General features: G+C 39.9%; 2 protein-coding genes across 7 annotated transcripts in view; both read left to right on the forward strand.

The window, feature by feature from the left end:
- KDM3B (lysine demethylase 3B) overlaps positions 1-8,960 on the forward strand; it is a 49,693-nt gene extending 40,733 nt beyond the window's left edge. For all 3 annotated transcript variants that reach the window (XM_042826509.1, XM_042826510.1, XM_042826511.1), the window contains exons 18-24: positions 2,182-2,272; positions 2,379-2,509; positions 4,039-4,158; positions 4,634-4,773; positions 5,117-5,293; positions 5,838-5,972; positions 7,631-8,960. In XM_042826509.1, coding sequence (XP_042682443.1) covers positions 2,182-2,272; positions 2,379-2,509; positions 4,039-4,158; positions 4,634-4,773; positions 5,117-5,293; positions 5,838-5,972; positions 7,631-7,711 — 875 coding nt within the window. In that variant the 3' untranslated portion in view covers positions 7,712-8,960. The remainder of the gene's footprint in view (positions 1-2,181; positions 2,273-2,378; positions 2,510-4,038; positions 4,159-4,633; positions 4,774-5,116; positions 5,294-5,837; positions 5,973-7,630) is intronic.
- A 4,209-nt stretch (positions 8,961-13,169) lies between these two features.
- Positions 13,170-27,045, forward strand: REEP2 (receptor accessory protein 2). 4 transcript variants are annotated; one of them, XM_042826294.1, is made up of 9 exons: positions 13,231-13,248; positions 13,616-13,688; positions 13,927-16,734; positions 17,771-17,847; positions 19,142-19,262; positions 19,849-19,962; positions 20,347-20,494; positions 20,824-20,981; positions 21,880-27,045. In XM_042826294.1, exons 3-9 carry the CDS (start codon positions 16,681-16,683, stop codon positions 21,952-21,954), a joined length of 747 nt encoding a protein of 248 aa, XP_042682228.1. In that variant the 5' UTR covers positions 13,231-13,248; positions 13,616-13,688; positions 13,927-16,680; the 3' UTR covers positions 21,955-27,045. The 4 variants fall into 4 exon arrangements, with proteins under 4 accessions (XP_042682227.1, XP_042682228.1, XP_042682229.1 ...); XM_042826295.1 differs by having other exon boundaries at positions 13,927-16,025; XM_042826296.1 differs by having other exon boundaries at positions 13,927-16,025; positions 19,206-19,262.
- Positions 27,046-27,729: the final 684 nt, after the last annotated feature.

The raw sequence follows: 27,729 nt of genomic DNA on the forward strand, positions 1-27,729 counted from the left end.
GCTCTTACACTTACAAATGTTAGCATTGTGACAGTTCACTGCAAGGCTGCCAGTTTTTTTGGAACCGTTGTCTACAAAGTGGATTCTGTATTTATTGCTATGTGCACATAAGAAAAATGGTGAACTGCTGAACAACTCAATGAAATGAATGTTTGTTCAATATCAAATAAGATGTTAGACTTTTAAAACGACAATATTCCCCCCAATAATCGTCCAGTCAAAGAAATCCCAGCTTTTGACTTGTATTTGTATTGTTCCAAGTGCAGTCTTGTATTTTGTACTGTTAATTTTCATACTGTTTCTTTTTTACTCAGAAATAAACAGTCTAGAAGGATATAATGGTGTGGTCTTTTTCTGTATTAACTGCAATTAGTGGACTTCACAAACTTTTTTTTTTTTTTTTTTTTTTTTTGCAAGGGACATTCATAAAAATAATGAATTTGTGAGTCAAGTTATCCTTGAGAAATGTTATTTGCATATTATCCAAATATGCCCCTTTCAGCAAAATCAACTGTTGCATTCCTTTTAGGCAATGCCCTTACCTCTCTTTGTTTGAGAAACATTCAGATTCTAGGATGGAAAACCTTATCAGTTTTGCAAATGTATTTAAAAAACATTTTCTGTAGTATTTTTCAGCCATGTGCAATCTCTAAATTGAAGTAGTATTTGATACTAGTCCCAAGATTTCACACACGAAGTCATATGAAAATTGTTTGGGAATTATATAATGATTCTGATCTCTCTGCTTCAAATAAATTTTTGTTTTCTCAAACTACTGGATTTTTTTAACCAGACTGTCACTTACTTATTGAAGAGCTACAGAGCAGCCTCTTGGTTTGGAGGTGGTATTGAGATGGTCCCTAAATTACGCTGTATGATATTTTAAGTTTTAATCTTGCGCTGCTTACTTTTAACATCTGTGAGTTTGAAGTGGACTTCTGGCAGTTGTAATTGTTTGGATCATTCTTAGATCTGTGTGTCTTTGTGAACCAGTTTTCTGGATTTTCATACTTAAATTATCAGGTCTTTTATGTTCTCCTCTAATTAACTTCATATTCTGTCATTTCTGAGTACCCTTCCTATAAGTTTCCTTTCCTGCTTTAGAATAAAGATCCGTAATGAGTTCACAATGCTGAATACTACAAGTTCTGAAACATCTTTAAGTTTAAATCCATGAGCTTTTCATTTCGCTTGAATTTCTAAAACGCCTTGCTCATCAATGCTTGTTCTGTTTACATCATATTTTTGTTTTATGTACCTGCAGTTCTTTGTTCCTTTTAAATTAAATAACATCTTTTTATTTTACATTGCAAAATAGAGCTGTCTTGTGTAGCTTCTTAATTTATAATACAGAAGTGATTCACTTAGGTTTCTAAGTCCTAATTTCTTTTGTGTATTTTCTCCATTGGTGCTCTCAGCAGCTCTGCTAGGTTTTGCAGTCTGGATGAAGCTAGCTGCTTTTTGGCTGGCAGTCAATGCTGTGGTAGAAAGTGGTGAAGAGTATTATTTTCTGGGGAAAAGATATATGGAGATGGCAAGCTGCGGTCTATCCTGTTTTCCATTTGATAGTTTCTTATGGAGTTGTCAAATCTGTTAGAGTGAACTCTGTTTCTCTCTACTTGTTATGCTTAGTCTTCTGAGTTGCTGTGTATACACGCTTCCAGGTATTTTCGTAGCCATTCTAATATCTGAGCCAGAACAGCAGTTGGTGTTGAAGCTGAAGGCTGTCTTCTTTATGTAACTGTCTGCCGTTTAGCTTTTGGAGTATGGTGTATCGTGGTCTGTGCTTTATACCGAAGTTAGGACTTATTCAGATAATTAGCCAATAATTTTAATTTTATAGAAACCCCTCTTCTCTTGAATTGAGGGATAAAACTCCTTTAGACTTTGTTGAAAACAGTAAGGCAGAATAATCTGGAAATGCTTGTTTTCAGTATTGAACAAAAACTTGTCAGTTGTGCAAGGTCTGAGCCTTTGCAGTAGACAATGATATAAGCTGTCTAAATGCTGAATATTTGATGGTATTACAATAGTATTTGAGAACCTTCCAGAAAATCAGGACTGGTTTTGCTATGCAGTGTAGGAGCTCTTGATACAAAACACATATAGCTTAAAGAAGGTAATGGGTAATGGGTTGTGGTGAAAAGATATAACATGAGTAAATCTTAATTTTTCTTGCAGAGCGGCTCAGGTCAGAGGATGGTCAGCCAATGGTACTAAAGTTAAAGGATTGGCCTCCAGGGGAAGACTTCAGAGATATGATGCCTACAAGGTAAGTAAATCTTAACATCAGTATGTACAAAAGTGCTGTAGAGACTACAGAAACATTGGTCAAAGAGCTCAGGAAAATATGCTTTTGTTTTCTTTTTGTTCTCTAGGTTTGAGGACTTGATGGAAAATCTTCCTCTTCCTGAATATACGAAGAGAGATGGCAGACTGAATTTGGCTTCCAGGCTGCCGAGCTACTTTGTTCGTCCTGACTTAGGTCCCAAAATGTACAATGCCTATGGTACGTGAGAATAGTTGTGCAGATTTTAATGACTCTTTATTATCCTCATTGAAGGAAGAGGTGTTATCAAAACTCTGAGAACTTATCCTACATCATGCTTGTGGTTTTTGAGTTGATCCTGTTTATTAAATGTCACAATTGTAAATATTTGACTTTGTTTTTTGAATGTGTAGTGGAGAAAAGCTCTTAGTTGTGAGGTAGAGGCTTTCATGTGCTTAGTATTTTCAAGCATCAAGATGAGAAAACTGTGAGTGAAACTTAGTGTTAATCAGTTACCTAAATAAAAACACACATTTATAGAAGCTAGCCATGAAGAATTCCTGTTCTGTTCAACAGGTTTTGTGTGCATAAGATCCTCAAATTTTCACCAATTTTATGAGTGAATACCTAAAATGTTTAACATAAGAATTGCTATTGATGATATATTTCCCAGCGTATTTTGTGTGATTTAGAACAGTAGAAAATATTTAAGGAAAGGATGACCTGCTGTATCTGGCAAAGCGCTGGCTTTTGGGGGGTCTGGGTGCTGTAAGGGCCCTTACCTAAGATCAGTAATTAACTCTCTGTTTTTTGTGATGCTTATCCATATTTGTATTGCAATTGTGCTTTCTTAAAGCACAATTTTACGATGTTACAAACTGTCTAAATTAGCTGTGGTGGTTTCTGATAAGTACTTTACAGTGAGTTAACCTCTGTTCCAAAAAACTTGTATTCTGAATAGGAAACAGATTATGGTGATGGTGATCCTGAAGTGTAGTGGTAGACTAGTGGTCATCTGTTCATGTTTGATACTGTTCTTGTAATCTCTTAAATTTCTTTCCTTTGTCACTTGTTAGAGGAAGTGTTAGAAGTAGGGAGTGCTATTTAAGGACCAGAGGAAGACAGGATTTCTTATATGAGGAAGTGAAAGCACTGAACAGTAAGCATTTGAGATCCCTTTCTAACCATGAGTCGTAGCCATTTCTGAGGAGTGAGATCATCCAATGCATAAAGGTGTAAGCACTTGGGAGTCTGTGTGTGTTTTTCTTTACTTGGTTGTAATCTGTGATGTTAACAATGAATTGGACAGTAACTACTGTGAATTCAGTGGATCACGTGGATTTTATGGCTAAATATGATAGATTAATTAATTGCTTGAATTAATTGCTGTATTAGTCTCGAAGCCAAAGGAAAACAGTGCCTGAGGATGTGTACTACCTTTGTATTGTAAGCATCAAGTTCCCTACCATAGATGGTTTCTCTAAGGATCATTTATGCAAAACTGTTGCTTTATAAATTCAGGCTTTATTTTTGAAATGGTTTTGTTATGATGGGGTGAATTATACTATTTCCTGTTTAAAAAAAAAAAACAAAAACCAATTATGAATAAGCTTCTCACTAGTTCCACGTATGATATGAAAATCGCTGTTCTTTGACATTGGTTCCTGCTTTCATTGCTGCGTTAATGTAGCGATCATTACAGATTTTTCAAGAAGGTAAGTTGTTAGGAGATCAGGTAGAATTTGATTTTATTTTACACGCTCTTATAGGCTTAATCACTGCAGAAGACAGACGAGTTGGTACAACAAATCTGCATTTGGATGTGTCTGATGCTGTGAATGTCATGGTGTATGTTGGAATTCCCATTGGAGAAGGAACTCATGATGATGGTAACGTTTGGGGAAAGCTGCTTTCTGTCCATTAAAAATCAATTACGTCATTGAGAAAGACTATATATTATTGCTTAAGCTTATCATAACAGAGAAACATAACCCAGATATTTAAGGCAGTTTGGGTGTCTGTAGTGCATATTTAAAAGTGCAGTAATCTTGAATTGGTTCCTAGCTGTGAAAGGAGCAGAATTCTGTTAGGAATTAGGTTGTATAAAGTAGGACAAAAATTATTCTTTTTCCTTATATTTGATAAATTGTAGCTAGTTTGGTTTGAACTAATTGCTAAGGCTTCTGATTAGCTGTCAGTGTACATGCTTTTTTAATTTTGTTAAGATAAAGCTTGAGGCACTTAAGGTACTCTACAATTCTGCAACTGCTGCAATTTAGTGTTTCAAAAGGCTGCTTCCTGTTCTGTGTGTCAGAAATCAAAAGCTTCATAGTAATACTGCTTTCATGTGGATTCCCCTTGCAGAAGTTTTGAAAACAATTGATGAGGGTGATGCTGATGATGTAACAAAGCAGCGAATCCATGAAGGAAGGGAAAAACCTGGAGCATTGTGGCATATCTATGCTGCCAAGGATGCTGAAAAGATACGGGAACTTCTCCGGAAGGTTTGTTTCTGGCAAAGAAAGCTTGAGCCTGTAGGATTTCTTGATAAGCTTAATTATACCAGCTAAATGCTATAAATTGCTGTTGGCATCAAGTGCAAAAATGTTCTAATGCTGTCTGTGAGTGTAAATAAGTAGTTTATTTTTTTCCCGGGATTTTAGTTCAGTCTAAGGTCTTCACGTTAACACGCACCTCACTAAGACCTAAATGAACTTGTTGCCAGTAGTGCCCCACTTTGAAGTAGTTTAAGGTTGCGTTATGTGTGTTGGTGCCTAACTTCTTCTGAGCCAGCGGTATAAAAGTGCTGTGTCATGATGTTTTTTCCTGTTTGTATCTTGGCCCTAGGTTGGAGAGGAACAAGGCCAAGAAAATCCCCCAGATCATGACCCTATTCATGACCAAAGTTGGTATTTGGACCAGACCTTACGTAAGAGACTGTATGATGAGTACGGTGTACAAGGCTGGGCAATAGTGCAGTTCCTAGGAGATGCTGTGTTCATTCCTGCAGGTGCTCCCCATCAGGTAAGTATGTCAACTGTAGGACATGTGGGCAGATATAATGAAGTTTGAAGCACAGTAGAACTTTGACTTCCAAATAACGTAGTTATCATTGCTGACTTAAACTTCTTTCTGTGTGTGTTCAGCTGTTACAGGAATTATATGAGTTGAACTGTCATTGTTTTGTTAGTAAAAACAATACAAATACCTGAATTATACATTTACAGTGGTGTGATAGAATTAGGGAAAAAAATACTTAGGATGAATGGTTGGAAAAAGCATTTGTGTTGTAAATCTTCAGCCTGGGGAACAGAATTCTGAAAAACTGTGGAGATCGGAAGAGAATGACTTCAGGAAACAACAGCATATAGTAATAGATGAGGGAGGATACGAGGGCAGCTGAGATGTCAGGTCATTTGCTCTGTTTTCTGTGTTAGACATACAGTTCTGTATGAAAATAGGTTACAGTTAATTTTTCTGATGAGTCAATGCAAAAGAACTTCACATGTGTTTGCAGGTGTTTTGGTTGTTGTTTTTTTTTTTACTAATACTGTATGGTTTGCTCCAGGTTCATAATTTGTACAGTTGCATTAAAGTGGCAGAAGACTTTGTATCTCCAGAACATGTGAAGCACTGCTTTCGTCTGACCCAGGAGTTCAGACACCTGTCTAATACTCATACAAACCATGAGGATAAACTACAGGTAACCATTTTGGAGTGACAGTCCCAAGTATGCCCTATGTTTCACCAAGTTTGTTCAGTATTTGAAACCTGTGACTAGTGAACAAGCCAGAAACAACTTTATGCAATTTTGGAGGTTCTTGTTTGGTAAATACTTCAAAAGGTAGTCAGTGTATCTATGTCTACAGTATTATAGAAACAAAAACTAATAATAAACTTCTGACTTCCCGGAGAACTTTCCCACTATTAAACTAGTGCATGTGTCAGTTTTAGGTTATAACTGGATGAATCCTGAATAATGGTGACACATAGCAGGAAGCAAATCCTTACCAAAAAAAAAGGAAAAAGCAATGCTGTGCTTTGAGTAGATGTTTATTTTACTGAGGAAACCTTGTATTTATTTCTCTATTGCCTAAAAGTTGCTCTGGAAGTGAAGACTTGCTTATTTAAGTCAGTCCTGAAAAGGGAAGTGGAATGTGCTTCAAGAAATGTGCTTTGAAGAAATGCAACTCTTTGAACCGTAGTTCTGCACAAAATATATTCACTGAACAGGAAAAGTACACCGTAGGACTTACTGCCTTGAAAACATGGAGAAGACTATAAGGAGACCTTTCTTGATTTCACTGATGTATGCTTCTAAGGACTTAATTAACAGCGTAGTTTGCAAATGTTGTCAGCATATTTGTTTATTTATAATCTCATGCATGTAGAATGAAGGGAGGTGAAGATCTGCCGAAATGGCCGTTCTTGGGAAAATGAGTACTTGGTATTGAGCCAGCCTTTCTTCCAGGAATGTTGCCCACAAACATCAGAACCTGCATGTTAATTCTCTCAAAGAAATCACTGAAAAATTGCTGTAGATTTCTGTATGTTTTTTGCATATATTCTTAAAGTAAAGCAGAAAACTCAGCTCTAATTTTGAAGAATCCAACTTCTAACACTGCTCAGCTGTTGTTATACAGGCGTGGAAGCATACCTGTAAATGGATTGGTTTTACATCTTTGTAACTTTCAATTTCTCAGTTTTCGTATAATACTATGTGCATTTTTCATACACTTGTTTTTGTGTTTAAATTTTATAGATATGAGGCAGAATAACTAGGCTAAGTCCTTAAACTGTCACACATTCAATACAAAATACTGTGAGATCCTAAGTACATAACTGGTGTTGTTTTGCACATAGTAGTGCTTTGGAAAAAGCTGCACATTTAGTGATGAAACTGTTCTGCTCAGTAGCTAGAAACTAAAATCAAATAAACGTAAATCAGAAAAGTCAGAAATAAGGTACAGCTTTAGGTAGCTAAACATGAAGCAGAACACTGTGGGCAATGGATTCACCTCTGGTCTTGTTTGGCCTTCTGGAGAACACACAAATTACAAGAATATCTGGGCTCCATGCAAAAACAACGGGATGATTTGTTGCATTTTCTTAACTTAGACAGTTTAGCCATATGATTTATCTTCACATAGGTAAATGAGTTGGTGACTAAACGATCTGTAGATAAATCAGTGCAGGTCTCTGAGATAGTTCTGCGGGAACAGTTTAAATTTTGTGCTGTTGATATCCTGAAGCTGTAATAGTCTACTTAATGTATACTTGCTAACTAATCACAAATTCAGCTACGAGAGTTGACTCCTTGTTGTGTGGAGAAGTTGATTTTTTTTTTTCTCCTATTTACAGGTGAAGAACATTATCTACCATGCAGTGAAAGACGCTGTTGGCACACTGAAAGCTCATGAATCCAAGCTAGCTAGATCATAGGAACTGCTATGTCCAAGAACCCTGTGAAGTAAGCCTTTTGCTCACAGTATATACAGGGACTGCACCTGTCTGCCTCTGCAGGAGTAGAGGCTTCTCGCTGAGAGCTGGTGTGGTTCATATTATACACTCTTCAGCTACTGTTTTCTATGCTGCCTCAACACTGAAGGTCTAATGGAAGGTTGCACTTCTACATGCAGAATTCCAGATTCTAATGAAAGGTGACATGTCCCTTTCTTGTGGCCTTTTGCAAATTGGGAGAACATGGAAACCACTTCGTGTTCATATGTATTATGGTCAGAAATGGTGAAAAGAGTGTGGATGTCTTTCCTCATGCCTAGTTAGTCTCCTTGAAGGTAGCAGAATTTGCTGGAGGTGGGTCATTCTACTGCAGACTTAGCTGGTAGCTGCTGAAAGAGTGTGAGTAACAGTAGCCCAACTGCAGAAATTTACATAAATTTCCCATGTGAGATACAGGCCAAGGAAAAAGCTATTCTCTGCACTCCCCTTTTTGCAGCCATTTCCCTATACACTGTAGAGTTGCAGAACTAAAGGGAGAACCCACTTTTTTTTCCCCAGGAGACTCCAGAAACAGGAGAATTGTGTATTTAGTGAAAAACTAGGTTTGTAGTTAAACAGTTAATATTTCATGAAAGTAGATATTTTTAGTATTTTTGAAGTACCACAACTGTTCTTGGATTTTCAAGGAAAGGTGTATTATGTTTAGTCTTCCTTTCAATAAAATCAATAAGTGATTTTTAGAAAGCAGTCCAAAATAGCACAAAAACAGCCAAAGGAGAGTGAATAGAAATTGACAAGCCCACCTTCCTTACCCGTATTCCTCACTTGTCTTCTCCCGTCTCCCCACTGCTTCCACAGAATGAGAAGTAAAAAGGAGTTGGAGCTCTATTCTCCCATAGAGATGTTGTACATCTCTACCTGCACTGGTAGCTACAGGCAATAGTTTTTCGAGTACCAGTGCTAGCTGAAAACATTTATCCTTTTGAAAGTGAAGGAAAAGTTGTCCTTCGAGTATCAACTTTGTCCAGAACTATTTTAAGTAAAATGTTCCTGCTTGATAGAACTGTATTCAGATTTTACTAATGTCAGCATTGATGCAATGAATTTCATTGTCTGGGTACATGGGGAAATATATCTACCTTATATCCAGCTGTACTGTAGTGCCACCTGCAGGCCTGTTAATATGTTCACGGTTATTTCATTTTTTTTAAATAAAAGTCATTTACTGTAACAGTCTGGACAGTTTCTTTCAGACTTGGACACTGATATTCCTGCTGTGAAGTTATCTCAGCTTCTGCCTCTGAGTAGCGTAAACTGCCTAACAACTTCTTGCTGTGTGTCTGACTAGAAGGCTTGAGTATTTTATGTGTGGATGGGAGCGTGCCAGTCTGCCTGCAGATTCTTTTTTTCTTCAGAGGTAGTTTGGGAAGAGGATCTATTTCGTCATAAACCTCGTCTGTTGTGCAGTGCTCCCAGCCTCTTTGTTATCTTTGTACGAGGTTGGGGTTTGGGTAGTCCCCCTCTGCTCTGCCCTTGTGAGGCCCCATCTGGAATACTGTGCCCAAGCCTCGGGCCCCCAGTACAGAAAGGATGCAGATCTGCTGGACTGAGTGCAGAGGACTTACAGAGATCATCAAAGAGCTCTTCTGTGGAGAAAGATAGAGGAAGATGGGCATATTTAGTTTGGAGAAGAGGCTTCGTGGAGATACCATTGTAGCCTTCTAGTACTTGAAGGGAGTTTGCAAGCAGGAGGGGAACCGACTTTTATTACTGTCTGATAGTGATAGGACAAGGGAGAATAGCTTTTAACTAAAAGAGGGGTAGATATTGGGGTTAGGTGATAGGTATTAGGAATACATTTTTCAGTGAGAGGGTGGTGAGGTGCTGGAACAGTTTGTGCAGAGGCGTTGTGGATGCTCCATCTTTGGAGGCGTATTCAAGGCCAGGTTGGGATCCTGGGCAGCTTGATCTGGTGGTTGTCAAGTCTGCCTGTGGCAGGGGAGTTCAAATGGTTTTTAAGGTCCCCTCCAAATGAAGCCATTCGGTGATTCTGTGATCTCCTGTAACTGCTTCATATAGAGAGCAAAACTAGCAAACTGAAGTGATCATGAAGTTGTTTTAAGATCTGCAAACAGCAGTTTTATCTCATGGTTTTCTGCTTATGATCTTTTTTAGAAGCAGCATCTGTGAAACATGGAATCATAATCAAATAAAAGGGTACAAATTTTTTTTAGCAGAGGGGAAATAAAAACTTTGATTTGCAAGTCTTAAAATTGTTTGCTGCAGTCATGACGTAAATGCTACTGAATGCTGACTTTCTGTTACAGGATGGAGCTGCATAAGACAGTGGGCAGGCAGTATTTTCAGTATTGGCTTTACATTCTGCTTGTTATTTTAGCTGGAATCCTGTGATACTGGAATCAACTGGAAGCAGGGATACAGGCTTTTGTGGCTGTATACCTGCCCACGTGAAGTTAGAATGCACTCACAATGCAGAAGGTTTGATGTGTGTTTACCCGTGCGAGGACGTGCTCAGCACTGTCATTGGGCTGTTTCAGTCTTCAAAATGTTATGTGGGATGTACGCATCTCTTCTGGTCGTAGATTAAAAAAATCTCCTGTCTGAAGATCTCTCTTACTAACTCAACAGCTTCCTTATTTGATATTGGTTAAAAAATGCAACAGTCTGCAAAGGTTAACTTTGCAAAACTTAATATTTTCTCTGTTTATAAACTGTATTCTGAGGCAAAATAAATATGGAAAAAAGTAACTAAAATTTTGATGGCTGTGACCCATTTGCTAATCCTCAGCTCTGAGGTAATCTATTCTAGAACCTGAGCATGTGGAATCAGAACTGTAGTGGAGAAGTTGGGTGTCAAACAGTAATTTGGATTTACCTGAAATAAGAGTAAGATGAAAGAATTTATCATGCACAAATATTCTTTAAGATGTATTACTCCTGTGTGTATAGCACTTCCCTCTTTTTTTTCCTCTTTTGCAGTTAACAATTAGTGCTTGAGGTACACAACACGTGCTAGTGACTTGCTCAGCCTTTTAGCCTATCTTAAAAGTATTGCTTAGGTGGAAAATGTGTGTGGAGCTACATCACGTGTGAATGGAGCACAGTATGAAAACACCCGTGGACAGTGTATCTTAGAGGAATTTCCTCCTAGGGCCAATAATTATTCTGCAAGTTTCATCCAAAGCCACTCTTGTGTTCTTGATGCTGAGTAATTGTTATTTCTCTTAATTACAGCAGCTTCTACGTGAGCCTCTATTGGCAGGATCTCCACATCTGACCTGGCATCGGTCTAAATGTAGTTTTGCTGAAGTTTCTCTACTCAGGGAGGGTTTTATTTCCTTGCCTGATTGCTCAGGCTATAATGGCCAATAATCAGCTATTTTAAGCATTTGTAGAATACGTTTGTCACAAGTTGCTCCAGCAGTAGCATATCTGATAGAAAAACAACCTGAATTTGAAAACAACTTTTCTTCCGCTCTTAGATAAGTCTTCCAGTCTCAGTTATACAACATTATGCTGTGTAAGTAACAATAAAATACTACTAGCAATAAATCGTACTCTTTACTACGTTTGTCTTGCAGCCAGCTTTTGTTACAAAAGTAGCCTTTCAGTACTAACAGCTTCTCCTCGTTAGAAGGTAAGTTAATGGATTAATTTATCATTCTTTGGGAAGAAATACAGCTTATTACTAACTATATGCTGCTGTCTTAAAATGCTTCTGCTAAACTTGTTCTAAACTCAGTTTGCCACTTAATGGTGAGCTCTCATGACATTTGTAAGTCTGCTTGCTTTATTAATATTGATGTTTGTATTTTGTTGTTTATGTCAATATATCACTGCGAATGTTCAGACTGTTCCTCGATGCACTGAACTGTGTAAAATGCTACGGCACGCTTCCTTGGTTTGCTGCTCACCCATGCTGCATTCTCTTCATACGTTGTACCCAAGATGTCTCCCAATTTTACCTGTTCTGTCAGCATCTTTTGCTCACTTAGATGTGAACACATAGTTCAGGTACCAGAGCTGTTGTAAGCTGATAGGAAACTGGTGGGAATAAACAGACAGTCATTCTCAGGAGGGAAGTGCACGTTTTGTTGCTTGGACTTGTGGAAGCATATTCCTTTTATTCTATCTGTAGGTAATTTGTGCTGCCAGTATTGTAAATTGTGCAGTCCCTTATGCAATCATTTTGTGGCCATTTGTATCCACGAGCAGACTGTGACAAAATGCTCTTTGTCACTGTCTGTAGCAACAGTTTTGTTTTCAGGTCTTAGATGTAATGGAAATTTGCTGATGTTTTGTGTTTTTCATCATTGCTCATTATGCTGAGGTTCATGCATCCGTGAGAAAATTATTCCCTAGCAACTCATTGTTTTTGGTCGGTCTATGGTTTACTCCCTTTTCAGAAGGGCTATTTTCACAAGTAATGAGGTTCTGCCATGGTACTTGCCTTTTTTAAATATATTTTTGTTGTTTGGGTTCTTTTTGTTATTTATGTTTTGGTAGTAAGAAGCTACATTAGGCTTTCTAGCAAATCTTTTTTTTTTTTTTTTTTAAATTAAAAAACGGCTTATCTAATGATCATCTCAACATGATTGAAAGATCAGTGTGCAGAGCCTGATCAGTCTTTGTCTCTAGTTTACTTAGGGGGTGCAAAGCAGTCCGTTAATTAACTCTTGCAATGGCTGAAGGAAAGGATTCTCTGAACAGTACTCTTGGTTGAGTTGTTAAAACAGTCTTTGCTACTGTGTTTTCTGGTGTGCTGCTGTGTCTAAATATGCAGACGGATAATATTTACTCCCCTCCTCTACAGCTCTATTTGGATAGCTGGGCAATTCTAGGCCTCACAGTGATTCTCAAGAGCAAGAGAACCAGGCACTGTGGAGTTATCCTGGAACCAGCCCTCATCCCTTAGTTTGAGGACACTGACTCGTGTCTGTTAACTAGTTGAATTTCGCATCCTGGGGAGTGGGAGCCTTAGAAAGATTTTTGAATTTACGTCATCTAGATTTTAGCAGCGTTTTGGCTGTTGTGTTGCGCTCTGTAGAGCAGGTAACTTCTATCTTTGGAAGACTGCTTTATCCATAGTCTCTTTTGCTGCTCCTGAAGCATCTGTCACCTTAAGTCATCGCTCCCTCTTCTGCAGCCTTTCTTACATCGTGCATGTTACTCGCCTACCATCTTTCCGGCAGGATCTCTTTACAGCCACGCCGCCCTCCCCTTTCTCCGCCCGGGAGAGGCCGCTCTGCCCCCAGGGAGCGCGCAGTTCTCGCGCCTGGAGCGAACGGCTGCGGGCACCGCCCGAACGGGGCGGGGAGGTTGGAGGCGCGATGCGGCCCGTCGACTCCGCCCCTGTAAGAGGCCGGGGCGGGGCTGCACGGTGCTCTCTGCGGGACCCGCCCTTTAAGAGCCGCCTCCCGCCGCCGCGGAGCCGTGTGTCGCCGACCGACCCTGCCCGGCGCCGCCATGGTCTCCTGGATCATCTCCCGTCTCGTGGTGTGAGTACCGCAGTCTGGGAGGAAGGGATGCGCGGGGCGTTCGAGGGCCGGGTGCCCCGCTTCGGGCGCGGCCGCCGCCTGGAACGGAGCTGCGGCGGTGCCGCGGATTGCAGCTCGGAGAAGAACCCCGCGTCCCTGGGGGGGGACCGCGGTGCGTCCTGGCGGCTCTGCGCAGGCTTCCGCGGCCCTGGAGCGGCGGCCTCCTATAAGGGCGGCGCCGCTGCGGTGGGGGCGGCCGAGCCTTTCCTGCGGCCGCCGCGGAGGAGTGGGAGCCGCCGGGGGCTCCCGGCCGTGGAGGCGGGCAGGGGCGACGGCGGTGCGGGACGCAGGGAGCCGCGAGGTGCTGAGGGGTTTGTTCTTCTTGCAGGCTGATATTCGGTACGCTCTACCCCGCTTACTCCTCCTACAAGGCCGTGAAGACGAAAAACGTGAAGGAATACGTGAGTATGGGTTCGCCGTGTGACCAACGCTCTCCTCCACGTTCCTTCACCCTGCCGATCCACAGCTCGACCCGGTGGTACCGGGAGCCGCCCGCCCCGCAGTGCTGCCGGGTCGGCCAGGCTGCCTAACGAGCAGCCCCGACGGGCTTTGGAGAAGTTGCTGGCGAAGGATGCGTGCTGAAATGGGAGGCTTAAAGCTGTAAATGTGGGTTGGGGGCTTGTTTTTTTGTTTTCCCAGGAAATGTCTGAGGAAGGAGAAGTGGGAGGAAACACTGCAGTCTGGAAGCACGTGAAAGTCCAGGGACGAGTTATTTCTTGAACTCTTTTCTTATGCACTGTCGTTCTACATCTCTTTCAGTACTGCTTCTGTTTTCTTCTAATGGCCTGAGCAATCTTGCCTGATTTGTGTTTTCTTACCTACCTTGCTGTTATCAACAATTTCTCTTGGTCGGGTCTTCATTCCCATTCCTTCCTGCAATTATTTCTCTCTGTCTGTGCCTATGCTATTGTTGCAATTGTGTTATTTAAACCACCACGGGGTTTTCAGTGATGAAATGTGCCACCTTTAGAGAAGTGCTGTTGTTCAAAGGTGATTAGTGGAGGTAAGTTATTTGGCTTATGGGTAGGATGGATTTATTTCTGCTTAGGGTAATGAATAGTCAGATAGAGAAGAGAGGTAATGTGACTGAGTAGGACGTAATTTACTGATGCTGCTTTGCAGTACAGTCTGAGATTCTTCATCCAACCAACTCTGTTTGCTACTTGCAAAACAGCACGTCAGTGATAAATGTTGCAGGATCTTTCTTACGCTGCTTTAGTCTTATAAAACTGCCTAGACATTTCCTGTGCCTTTACCTAAAATTCAGCCCATGGGGTTTAGAATGTAATAGAGGCTGATGTGAAATTGTCTCGTAGTAGAAAGCTCTAAAAACAACAGTTAGCTCAGCTGATTTTTACTTTTCCGTTCTTTCTTTCCTTCAACAGAGAAGGAAAAATGTCAATGTTCAGTACAGCTGACATCCAGAAGAGCGTTTAGGAGTTGGCATTAGAGGTATAGTCAGGAATACTTTGAACCTTACTGAACTTAGGGTTAGAGTTAAGGAGTTCATGGCCCCAAGTAGTCTTTGAATTTGTAGGCACACTTTACAGTAAGAACTGGCTTATTTTCTGTGGGTAGGTTGACTGCTGAGGTACAGAAACGCGATGTCTTGCAGATTATAAACCTTGCACTGATTTGATTTTCTTTTGGTAAATGTTACCTATATTGCAGCAGGTCTTGCTTAATCTGGTGATGAAAAAGAAATGAAATACAGTACTAGTTTCATTAAGTTTTTAGAACCAAAATGGCAGCTAATTACATGTTAGTAACCTGATCTTTGATTCAAGGAAACACATCTGAAATAACAAAATCCATCTTTTCTTAAATTATTTATTCTTAAGAGGACTATATCAGAACTAAACATGTATATAATAGATTCCAGCTGTCCAAATCATTAATCTTTAGAGGGCTTTGTGTTTTTCAAGAGAAGCAGAGGGACCAGAACAAAGAAGTTTTGTTTAAACATAGTAAAGGGGAGAATGATATCTGTTCAAACTACTCATGTGAAATGTCAGTGGAAAGCTTGAATGCTGTGATGCGTGGTTATAAAGCTAGCTGTGTCTGTGCACTACAACTTGCTCATAATGCTGAAGAACCAACACAGGTGGTGGGGGAAGACCTTGCAGATATATCTATGGGGAGAGTATGATGCACTGAAGGCTACCGTGATACAGATTGAGACGCCAGATGCAGTTCAGCAATGGTGTTCGAGTGCAGTGCAATTGCTTTTACCCGCCGTGACAAAGACGAAAGTCCTCAACCAGCCTTGACAGGCAGCCTCTGGTACCTTACGCTGTTTTGGATGGTTTTTTTTTTTCCTTTTACATGTAGTGTGTAGCTTTGATAGATCTACATTTCATTTATGGTTTTGTACTTAGTGAGTTGATTTAGGTTATTGGTGCAAACTGGGGAAGCGATTTATGTGCATATGTGCTATCAGCTGAAACAGGTGTTTATTCATCTGTTGAGCAACAAGGACCTGACTTATCTTTAATGTATCAAAGAACAAATATAGCTTAGCTTGACTGTAAGTTTTTTGAAGATGTTAGTGATCTGTGGATTAGAAATATAAGGAAAATAAAGAAATATTTTTCCCTATCTGCCACTCCCCATGCTTTCTGCTTTTCTAGCTTCTGAGGATGTACACTTCAGTGACTTCTAGACCTAGAACTTCAGTCCTCTGCCATATTTAACTGCGTTTCTTTTCCTCTGCGGGTAGAGGGGTAGAATGAATGATGGTAAGAGAAGAAGAGGGCAAGGCCCAGATCCATTTCCCTTATTGAACATGAGAATATGTCATACATTTAAACGTACCACGCATTTGAACAGTAACATAGCAATGTTTTTTTTACTTCTTCACACTTCCACTCAGTTCTCCTGACCATTGCATTACTACTACAAAGGTCTGGTAAGACAGAGCTTAGTTTTATAGTCTACTGTGATTATTTCTGGGTGTCAAGAGCTAACTTATGTAACCATGGTACTTACCTCTTTCTGATATTGTTTTCTTTCTGAAAATGAAATTTTTATCCTTTCTTTTGTCTTTTTTCCTTCCATTTTTGTCTTTTCTTTTGTGTCTTTGAACCAACTGTTAATCCTCAAGAGTCCTTACCTATTATCTCCAACAGTACTATATTTTAATGTTTATATAAGCTTGTTGGAAACATTGTAGTGACTCTGTAGCCCCTATAGGGAAGCAGTGTAGCAAGAGGTAGGGATAGTGTAGCTTGGGGATAAGTAAATAATTTGTCTCTTTCTAGCAACAGAGTAAGTCTGATATTTTGGGTGTCATCTGCAAATTAACTTTGACCCTTTCTGAACAAATGTAATCGTTGACTCATAAAATGACCTTAAAGATTGCATTGTTCCAATCCCCCTGCCGTGGGCAAGGACATGTACTACGAGATCGGGTTGCCTAAAGACCCAGCCAGCCTTGAGCACTTTCAGGTATGCGGCATCCACAAGTCTGGGCAACACGTTCCAGTGCCTCACAGCCCTCAACACAAAGAATGTCTTCCTAACTGCTAATCTCAGCCTACCCTCTCTTAGCTTAAAACTGTGACCTTATGTCCTTACCACTGCACTCCAATAAAGAGTCTTTCCCAGTCTTTCCTGCAGGCCCCCTGTAAATACTGGAAGGCCACTGTTAGGTCTCAGCCTGTCTTCATAGATCAGAGGGCTCCAGCCTTCTGATCATCTTTGTGGCCACTCTCTGAGCCTGCTCAAACAAATTTGTCTCTCTTATGCTGGGGACCCGGGATCCGAATGCAGTGTGTAGGTGGGCTCCCATGGGAGTGCAGAAGGGAAGAACCATCTTCCTCAGCCTACTGTACATGCATCCTTTGACACAGCTCAGGATACAATTGGCCTTCTGGGCTGCAAGTCCAGCTTCATCAACATCAGCTTTCCATTCAGTACCCCCGAATCCTCCGCAGTGCTGCTCTCCATCCACTCACTGCCCAGCCTGTACTCATGTTTGTGATTGCCCTGGCCCAGACGCAGGACCTCGTGCTTGGCCTTGTTGAACTTTGTGGCATTTGCAAGGCCCCAGCTCTCAGGGCCATTCAGGTCTCTCTGGACGGCATCCCTTCCCTGCGGTGTGTTGACTGCACCACACAGCTTGGTGTCCTCTGCAAACTTGCTGTATGTGCATTCAATGCTACTCTCTATGTCACTGATAATGATGTTAAATAGTTCCATTCCTTATGCAAACCCTTGAGTGATGCCACCCACCATTATTATATGTTATGTATCTACTGATATTTTATGTTACTGTTTACATAATGTTGATGTGTTTAGTGAACATTAATATTACATGGTTTTCTGTACTAAATGTAACATTTGGCAGCTATACTGCCGATTATATATGTATTGGTTTTTGTTTCTGCTGACTTCTTAGTGTGTGGAAGTGATGAGTCATCTCTAATGAGAGGACATTTTGCTATTTTTCTCTTTTCTGATGTGAGTGATTGCTCTTTTGCAGGTAAAGTGGATGATGTACTGGATTGTTTTTGCCTTTTTCACCACTGCAGAAACACTCACAGACATTGTTCTTTCTTGGTGAGTACTTTGGTAGCGTGTGGTGGGTTTTTTTTGTTTGTTTGTTTTGTTTTTTTTTGTTATTATTTTTAGGGTTTTTTTTAAGTTTTTTTTTGTTTGTTTGTTTGTTTTAAGGTAGTACTAAGAATAAGCTTTCTCTCTTGTGCAGGAGTTTTCAATGTCCATAAAGTATGCGGGGTTGTAAACCTTGTGTCTAAGCTGCTGTCTTAACTGTTTAATCTAATTTCAGACAGCTAGGATAGACACAGCCTCTTTAAGAGGGTTTCATCCATTCATAACATGAAACATTTTTGAGATACTGTTCCATGAAGTGATGAAGTTAGAGGCACAAAAAAAAAAAAAAGGTTGGAGGGGGATGGTAGAAGGAAAGGACCTGTTTTGCTTTGCAAGCCTGTTGTGTGGAGGAGCAGATTGGATGCATGCCTTTGCTCTGAGATGATGATTTTGCACGATGAAAACGTCTTCCACTACCAGGGGTGGAGTGAGGCAGCTTTTCGTCCCTCAGTACTGTGTGTCATGCGTGGCAGTATTCAAACAGAGGCATTCAACAGTGACAACAAAATATCATTTTCTTAATTGCTTTAGTGTCCGTGTCTTGCATGCATCTGGAAGATTACAGACCAGTCAGAGTTATGTCTTTTAAAGAAATAAGAATAAGAAAGCAAAGATCTGAAAAATACAAGAGCTTCGCCTTAGAAGTGAACCGCTGAAAACAGAAGTCTCTTAATACCAGCAGAGACAGGGAATTTTGTGTTCGCTTATTTGAATCTCCACTGTTGTATCTTCCCAGAGACTTTACTGAGTAAGAAGTAGTGATGAAAGGCTCATGCTGCCTGTTCTTAGCCACCAGCGTTAGTAACAACTAGAGAGCTCTAGAGATACTTAATTGAAAACTCCAATAAACGAAGCTGCTGCAATAGTAGCATTCAGCAGATAGTCTTTGAACAAACTAAAGAATGGTGAGTGGCGATGAGATCAGCGTGTTTGCAGGGCGAGAGGTGCCCAGTTTATGGAGTTTTTGTAGCTATGCATGCCAGACTGAATGAAATTCCAGGAAGGTGCATCCTAGGATTCCAGAGAGGATTCTGCTATTCTGACCTGTTATATTGATTATTATTATTCTTTTATGTTTGAGTCCTTACTTTCTCTTTACTCATTCTGCCTGTGCTGCTGTCTACCAATTATCTCCATCTGTCTCTGTGATGATCTTGATTCCAGTTTTCCATCTTTCTCCCTATTTTCTTTTTTTTTTTTTTTTTTTTTTTTTTTTTTTCCCCTTCTCTCTTTCTCTCAGGTTTCCCTTTTATTTCGAGTTGAAAATCGCATTTGTGATTTGGCTGCTCTCTCCTTACACCAAGGGCTCCAGTGTCCTCTACAGGAAGTTTGTGCACCCAACGCTCTCCAATAAGGAGAAGGTACTCACGTGTTGGAACATACTGACCTGCCTGGAAGTTGATTCAATTTTCGTTCAGCTGTGAATCTTAATGAAAATTCAGATGCATAATTTGAGCTTCTGATGTGTGTAGGCATAGAATGGTTGCCTCTGACAGTTATGTCATTCTGCAGCCTACTGAAGAATATAATGTAACCAGTATTTTGCCTAATGCTTAGAAAGTGTGTTTGGCTGTCCCAGCATCTTTAGCCCTTATAGCTACTATCAGTAGTTACATTTTTTTCAATCATGTTAGTAGCCATATGTTCTGTAGCCTGGCTGTTTTTTCACATTCTCACTGTAAGCAATTGCTTTGTTTCAAATGTGATAATTTGGAGATTGCATTCCTTAAGTTACAGTTGCATTTGTAAGCTTTCTGTAAGTAGCAGAAAAAATACAATTATTTGATCTATGGCAGATTAGTCTGGCAGACTGAAAGAAAAAAAGGTGCCCTGATGAGCGGTGAGTTTTAAAGATGATGACGGGGAAGACTGATCAAGTGTTTGCATTTGTTGGTTTGTTTATTTTTCATTGGTAGCTAAATGCTGTGGTGCATGTTGTTTTCTTAGGAAATTGATGAATACATTACTCAGGCTCGTGACAAAAGCTATGAAACCATGATGCGAGTTGGCAAAAGAGGATTAAATCTGGCTGCAAATGCAGCAGTTACTGCAGCTGCAAAGGTAATGCAACACCTGCACTACAAACATGGTTTAACCTTCTGTGACCCTCTGGAATTCGGCAGTACTTTAGCTGTGTATACCAGGCATTAGTTGTGTTAGTTAGGGGTGCTAGTACTTGTTGTCTGTTTTACCTTAACACCAGTTTGCCTTGCAGTAAATCTCGTCCTTTGATTTATGACGAGCAGAGGTAGAGTGGAACGGATTTTGCTCTAACCTCTTCCCCTGGTCTTGGGAGCATACTTTTTTCCTTCTTTTTCTGGTGATGTTGGTTTCTTTGTACTTGTCTTATAGTATTGTAGTGGGGAATGTGGCACCTTCCTTTTTCTGAATGAGATGATTTTGGTGAAAGTGAAGTGTCTTTGACCCCAGTTTTTATGTGCTTAGGGCCAAGGAGTTTTGTCTGAGAAGTTACGAAGTTTCAGCATGCAGGATCTCACTCTGATCCGCGACGAAGATGCTGCGCATTTGCAAAGCCATGAGTCACAGCTTCGCCCCCCTGGAGGAAGCCTCCTTGAAACTATTGAGGATTCAGGTACAGAAAATCCCTGCTGGGCCACTGTGTGAGGCCTCACTTGGTAAGCCAGCAAGTGAGGATTCCTGGACTTCATGCACCAGGTCTCTGAAAGACTACAAGTTTGCAAATTATCTGGGAGAAACTGTTCTTTTTCCTTGTTCCTTCCAAACTACTAATAAATCCTTGTACCTGGATTGTCCTCCTGAAGGAATTTTGACATCTCTCTTCCATGTGGTCCTTAAGGATGGGACAGTTTAGATTAGATGTTGGCACATAAAGTCTAAAAATCACATCTGAATATGACTTTTCAAAAATATTTGAAAAAAAACCTTTTTCTCATCTCTTAGCTTCCTGTTACTCCTCAGGAGAGGAGAGTGGCGTGGTACAGAGACCTAATGGAACCCCATCAGAGATTAGAACAGACCCATCAGATGAAGATGCAGGAGACAAACTACCAAAACGTTCGCAGAGCCTCAAAGCTCCTAGGAAGATGACAAAATCTGAGGTGAGCAGGTGTATAAATTGTTTCCAACACAGACATTGATTCCTAAGGTTTTGTCAGAAGGCTCTGGCTTCATAGTCTGTGTGTTTAATAGCTGGTTTTTATAAGCGTTGTTGGAGAGTTTGCTGCTAGAGTCCTACATCAGAGGACTTGCCATCTGCTTGCTGTCATCTTCTATAGTTTTTGTTTTTTTATTACATAAGCCAGGACCTAGGTTTGCTTCCATATTTAGGCAGTAGATATTTTTAGAGTGTTCAAAATAGGTCTGGATCTTTCTTAAATCTCCAAGGCTTACTCCTATGTTGACCCTTCTACTTCCTTCCATAGTACAGTGGAAGTGGACAGGGAAACATAAGGAGAAATATTTTCTAGTGGGAAATTGTTGAAGTGACTCAGAAGTTGTGAAAAGGCTGTAATGACTCTCTGCCATTCATTGTGAATACAGAAACTCCAGTAAAGCCCTTTGTAAGCATATCGTTTTTCATACGTGGCTTATTTAGTTTGAATTACTAATTCAAGATGTTTCTATGATTTGGGCTATTAGGAATGGTCGTCAGAAAGCGGAAAAGTTAATGCAGTGAAAATGCTGTGTCGGTGTTACTGCTTAGAACTTTTGTGATGTCTAAGGTTTTGCCAAGACAACTTACTTCAATTTGCTATTGCATTTCCTGTTTCATGATGTCTTCCTTTCCTTATTGTTTTCTGAAGGATATGCTGAGAGTAAGCTGATTAGCAACAACATAAATATTTAAATAGTGTTTTTGAAACAATAGATGATGTGAATAGGGTCACTGTGCTGTAGCTTTTTTGTCCTACTTTCTCTTTGCATCTTTGTCTCTTTCTGTTAGACATCTCGGTGTTGCAGTAAACTAATATAAGATACCTCTTTCTTTCTCCTCAGCTGCCTGTAAAAAGTGTGAAAGCCCGCCCTAAGAAGAAAGCTGCAGGTTCTCTTACTTCTGGGGAGTCATCCTAAGGAGCCCTCCCCTCCACAACACCCGTCTCTGTCCCAGGATTTGCCTGTAGCTTTTGAGTGGAAACTCTCCTAAGGAAGGGAGCTGAGATTAATGTACATAACAGATACTGCTTTGTAGAGCTCGTTCTAAGGTCAAGGGGGGAAGCTGGGATTCAGAACGTGGAATAGAGGATGCACATCCTCAGGAATTTTCTCCTTTTCATCCCCCTCTTGGAGAAAGTGCTAATGTGTCTGTACATAACCTGTTGCTTTGAAATTCCTTCCGTATAACCCTAACTGGAGAGAATCTTGATGAGGAGAACTGACCAGGGTTAGAGATACCTGTTGCACTGATGCTGGAAAAATAATCAGACAGTGGAGTTCCTCGGGGTTGGGTGGCTCCCCACATTGTCTTATTTTGCTCTGGGTATCCTTCTGCAGCTGTGTTAAGAAGTGCCCACAACGATTCATCCGTCTTAAGAACGGACCACAACTGTCATGTCCATCCCCTTCCAGAAGTGACTAAAATGGTGTATGCTGAGTGCTTTTGAATGTAAAGGACTCGCTCATGGGAGGAGTAAACCAGATTATGGATTTTAGTACTGGAAGATGAGCTTGTTTTTATTTTTCTAAAAGGTTAGTGATGAAATTAGTAAGCTTAGTTATGAAGAAAATGTGCTGTTGTCTGCATACATGAAGGAGTTGATACAGATATCCACGGGAGGTGGCTGTTGAGAAGGAAAGGTGATCATTCATAAGATTTTGGCAATTTCCTTTTTTTTTTTTTTTAAAAAAAAAAAAAAAAGCTACTTGAGTTTTATTTCTGTTGTTCACTTTGATTCCTGTAAAATCAGAGTGAGATCATTTCTGTGCAGTGGGAAAAGCAGTCAGTTTGCCAGTTGTTGAATTCCGTGTTACAGTGATGCTTTTCTACAGACTAATTCTTACTTTCTAGCAGATTTCCTGGGGAAAATCTGACTCGCTGTAGTCTGCAGACATACTAGAGAGCTCCAGAAGCCCTTGTCTTTCAGCTTTAGGAGATCTATTCTCAGAGTACAAGAACAGACAAATAGCTGATGTACAACCTTGTCTTATTGCAGAATTCGATTTATGGAGGATAAAAGAGGGGTGGGGTGACTAGGGCTCACTATTCTGCTTTGTCAGTCATCCTGCTTTATCCTACTCCAGCTCTTGCACAAATTTTCTTTTTTGACCATTAGCCATGCTTATCAATGTTCTGAGACCTGAGCAGCATCCAATGCTTATAACAGAATTACGTTGCATGTAGAATATATGTTGTGGGAATGAAACTGCAGAGAAAAGATGAACAGAAATGCATAGCTCTCCTGTTGTTGAGTTCTGTAATGGGGGAGCACCATCACAGAGAGTTCATGATGCAGACATTCATGTTTGCTCGTGTCTCGTGCTGTATATTTCTCAAATTACAGTACATTCATCACAGAGACCCAGCATTTTGTTATTGACAATGTATGGAAGCCCTGCTGTAAGATTCCACAAATATTTCTGTCCTAAGGAATAGCCCTTCGGAAGTTTGTAAAGTTGGAGATTGAGGCTGAATTTTTTATTTCATACTGTCTTGGTGTCAAATTGTTATGAATTACCCAATGTTTGGGGAAAACCATTAAGTTGCTTTTACTTTTCTTTGTCGCTTTTAAAATTTTAAACCTTGACTGACTGTGTTAAAAACTTGCATCTTGTCATTAGTACTTGTCCTAAAGCATGCACAAATTCTTACCCAGGATCCAGTAGAAAATCTTTGATTTTACTTTGGGATTTGAGTTGGGGAGGCAAAGGGTGGAAGGGGAAGTAGAAAGTGTTCATTTTTTCTTCTGCTAGAAAGCATTGTATATGTGCCTCACTAGTACATGGAATGGCAAGTATTGCAGCAAGAATTCTTTCTGTTCCCAGTGGAAATTCCTCTCCTTATTGAATATGAGGAAGATTAAGTTGTGAGGAATTGTTCAGTACAAGAAACTCTAGGACGCAAGAAACTATTATTCTCTATAATAATATAGAGTATATAATCTATATACTCTATATATAATCTAGAGTATATAGATTATCTCTATAATCATATTTTTATATTCTTCTTTTCCAACAAAAAATCTCCATGGCAAATTATTTATCTAAATCATTGTGAGGGAGTTGATTTGGAGGCAAAGGATTAATTAGTCTGTCCTTATGCTGATCTTTCTGCCTTCTTGTGCATGCTTTGATAGTCTCTGATTATTAGGTTTTCATACAGTGACTTTCCAGAATGCTTTCTAGATTCAGTTCATCTGCAGTAACTTGTCCTGCTTTTAATTGCAAGAAGAATTTCTGAAGATTCAATTTTGGTGTTTGGATTTGCTTTTGTCCTCCTGAACGAGATGCTTTACTAAGTATCTTTTACTTAACATTGATGCTTGATATCATAGCCTTTGGGTAAGTATGGGTCAATCGATCTGACTTCTTGTATAGGGAAATTAAATCATATCTTTTTAAAATTAAGAATCTGGAGTAGTTACAGGCTATGTGGAGTGTGTGAGATACAGAGCTGATGATGTTAGGCAGCAGAACTTGGCCCAGAGCAAGATAATGTCTTAGAATGGACACTGTTTTCTTCTTCCAGTACGGATGTGACTGCTAGAATTCGCTCTGCTTGATCAAAGCCTCTGCAGATCTGCCACCACCCTTAGTGAATTCCTAGATATAGTTCTGCATTGGATGACATGGCCTTGCATAGAAATTCTCTTGCTATTGAGAGTGCTGAATGTGCTGTTTTGATAAAATGCTTTAACAGCTGTTGTTCAATGTTTCCAACAGGAAATGCTGGAATGTAGTTTCTATTCAGTATCTTCTGTGAGCTTGATTGTGCAATTAAGCAAATGGTTTAATCTGTAACTAGCAGTAGAACCCACTGAGTTCAGTAAGCATTTGTACCTCTTTCCTCATAACATAATTTCCTCTGGGACACAGAAAGGAATGCAGAGATTTCTAGAGAACCCTGAATTTCCAGAAGTTGATACTTTTGAATCTTATTTCTCTATTGCCATCTTGATAGGCAGGAAATGTGTGCCTTAGGAAGACACTGGGGTGGTCATGGAACATGTTGCTAGTTCTCTGGCACAACAGAACATTGTATGAAGGCGGCTTATGTGCTGACTATGTAGTGTCGATGCGCCTCAGAGCAACTGTTGAGCTGTTCTGAGTTTTTCTTTCTGTCTTCCAAACTTGCATGCAATTCTAGAAAGTATGGGTTATTGCCTAAGAGAGAAATTGGAAAGAGGGAGAAAATTCTTATCCTTCTTTCTGATGAAGACACTGCATTGACATATTACTCTGCTGTTTGCCAGGGAGATGCTGAATGACATTCCTTTATGTAATTGTTCAGTTTTAGAGATGTTCTTAGATTCCTTTTGGGAACCACCAGGCTGACACATCTTGTGCTGCTCTTTGAGTTGCCCTGTGAACACACATGGAAAACCTGCAAAATATTCTGTGAGGCTGTGTGAGTTCAGAGAAGAGTTGAATTCAGATGGGGATCTCTGCAAGTTGTCTGGTCTGACAGGCCTGCTCAAGCAGGGCTACTTAGAGCTGGTTGCCCAAGAGTTCCTGTGTTATACGTGGTCTGGAACCTACTGAATTTAATGTTTTATTAATGGTTGAATTTAATGTTTTTGTATATGCATAAATGCACATGAAGCATGGGAATGTACTTTAGAGTTACCAAGGAGAAAGGATCGGAGAACAGTCACCTTTCATCTGGAATTTGGCACTATTACAAGATGCTGTAAACAGCTCAGTTTTATGTTGTTTCTAAGGTGCTGCTATGAAGCCTAATGGCTTCAAATGAGAAGAGGTCTTAAGGAGTGTGCAGAGTAACTTGTGGGAACAAATAGTTTGAAGGTAAATGAAGACAATGAGCTTTCACAGCAGCAAAGAACCTGTCTTGTGAGATAGGGTAGGGTGGAAAATGTGTTATGTGCAGTACAGGTTTGTCTAGGAAAAAGTGACAACTGTTTTCTGAACCTCTGACCTTACTCAGCTCTGTATTCTACAGATTGGAATCTGGTTTCTCTCTTACAGAAACCATCCACCTTTCTAAGCTGGGCTTGACCTATGTGCATTTAGATTCTTGAACCTTTCATCACCTCAGAACCATAGAGTTTGAATTTTTCCTCAGTGATCAGTCAGATTGTGGAAAGTACCTGATAAATATCAAGCACTCTGTGGTAGACATACTGGGAAAACACTAGCAAGGAGCTCCAGGGGATGGGTTAATCTGGGAAATTGAATGTGCAAACAAAGCCTGTGTTATGCACCTTTTTAGCTAAATGCTGGATTTTGCTACAGTCATGTACCAGCTATCTGTAGAATCCCAAAAATTCCATGTCATAATTGTCAATGTTTTGTTTGTAAAGAAAAACTGGAATCACAATAACATGAAGTGAAAAGAAACAGTGATAAGCATGCTTTTTATTTTGTTTTGTTTTTCCTGGTAATTAGGTTGTAGCTGCTGCTTTTCCTGAACTTTTTTCTATGACCATATAACAGGCAAGTCATCATTTTCTTGCTCTGTTTCTCAGCTCTGACAACCTAGAAGTAACATTTGTGAGAAGATGCGAAATTGAATGTACTTTTGGTGGCCGATAGGCAGAGTTTCATATAATGGGCAGCTTTCTGAGCTGTATCTGAAATGTTTGCTGCTGCAGCTGAAATGCAGTGCTAAACTGACTAATCAAAGATAAGAAATTTAGTCATAGTCTTTGCAGCAGGTCGGAAAGGGAGAGTTCTGCTAAATGGCAAACAAATGTAGGCAGTACTGCCAGAGTACGTTTCATAGCAGTATTGTAGGAATAACAGCTTGGGTATGCATAAGTGAGTATCAATACACAGTAGATGACTTGCAGCAAAATTTAACTGGCTGAGTTGCCTTTTGAAAGGAAGATTAGCCTAGCTCATCCATGCAAATAAACTTTGTATAGGTGTCTATAGTCTGTGTATTTAAACAGTGGACAATTACAACATGTTTAAAGAAACTTTCTTTTTTTGCTTTTATCCTCTCCACCCATTCAGACAAATGAGGAAAACAAAAAACAAGCAAAGAAAAAAAAAACAACCGAACTTCCTATAGTTTTCTTTGCTTTGGTAACAGTAGGAGAAAATAAGTTTTCTGGTTATTATCCAGAGTTTGGACAAAGTGTTGTTCTGTCATACAGGAGATGAGCCTCAAGCATGCTTACACTGTTGAGGGTGGGAGATATTTCTCTTGAAGCTTTGATAGAAATGCCTCATTGGCACACAGACAGTTATGTGTTTAAAATGCACTGAAAAATATTCTGAAATTGAGAGTAAGAAGCACTTGTGTGTAGCTTATCTTGTTTGCTTATAATTTGCAAGAGGTAATGAAGATTTTTGACTCACAATGTATCAGAACTGTGGTATCTATATTCATGACAACGGACATCAGAAATGCATAAATGAGCACTGAAGCATTTCTACTAACCAGCTGGCACATTTCACGAGAGGTAAGTTAGACTTAAAGTATGAATATCTTAATTCTATGTTGTAGTTTTCTAGAGAGAAAACTATGTCAGGGACTGTAAGAACAAAATGGTTACTCCCTAACAAATTATTAGCTTTCGTGTGTGAATGAAAGCCAGTATGATAGCCTCTGTAAGATAAATTCCTTCAAACAGAAGGGATGTTCAAAGTATCCAACAATATTTTACCATCTTCATTCAACATTTTGCTGATTATCACCTTTTTACACAGCTTATCACTTCTGCATGT

Source organism: Centrocercus urophasianus, unplaced genomic scaffold, assembly GCF_019232065.1.
Source record: "Centrocercus urophasianus isolate 14NV4802_14NV808 unplaced genomic scaffold, USGS_Curo_1.0 seq_26, whole genome shotgun sequence".
NCBI classification, from domain to species: domain Eukaryota; kingdom Metazoa; phylum Chordata; class Aves; order Galliformes; family Phasianidae; genus Centrocercus; species Centrocercus urophasianus.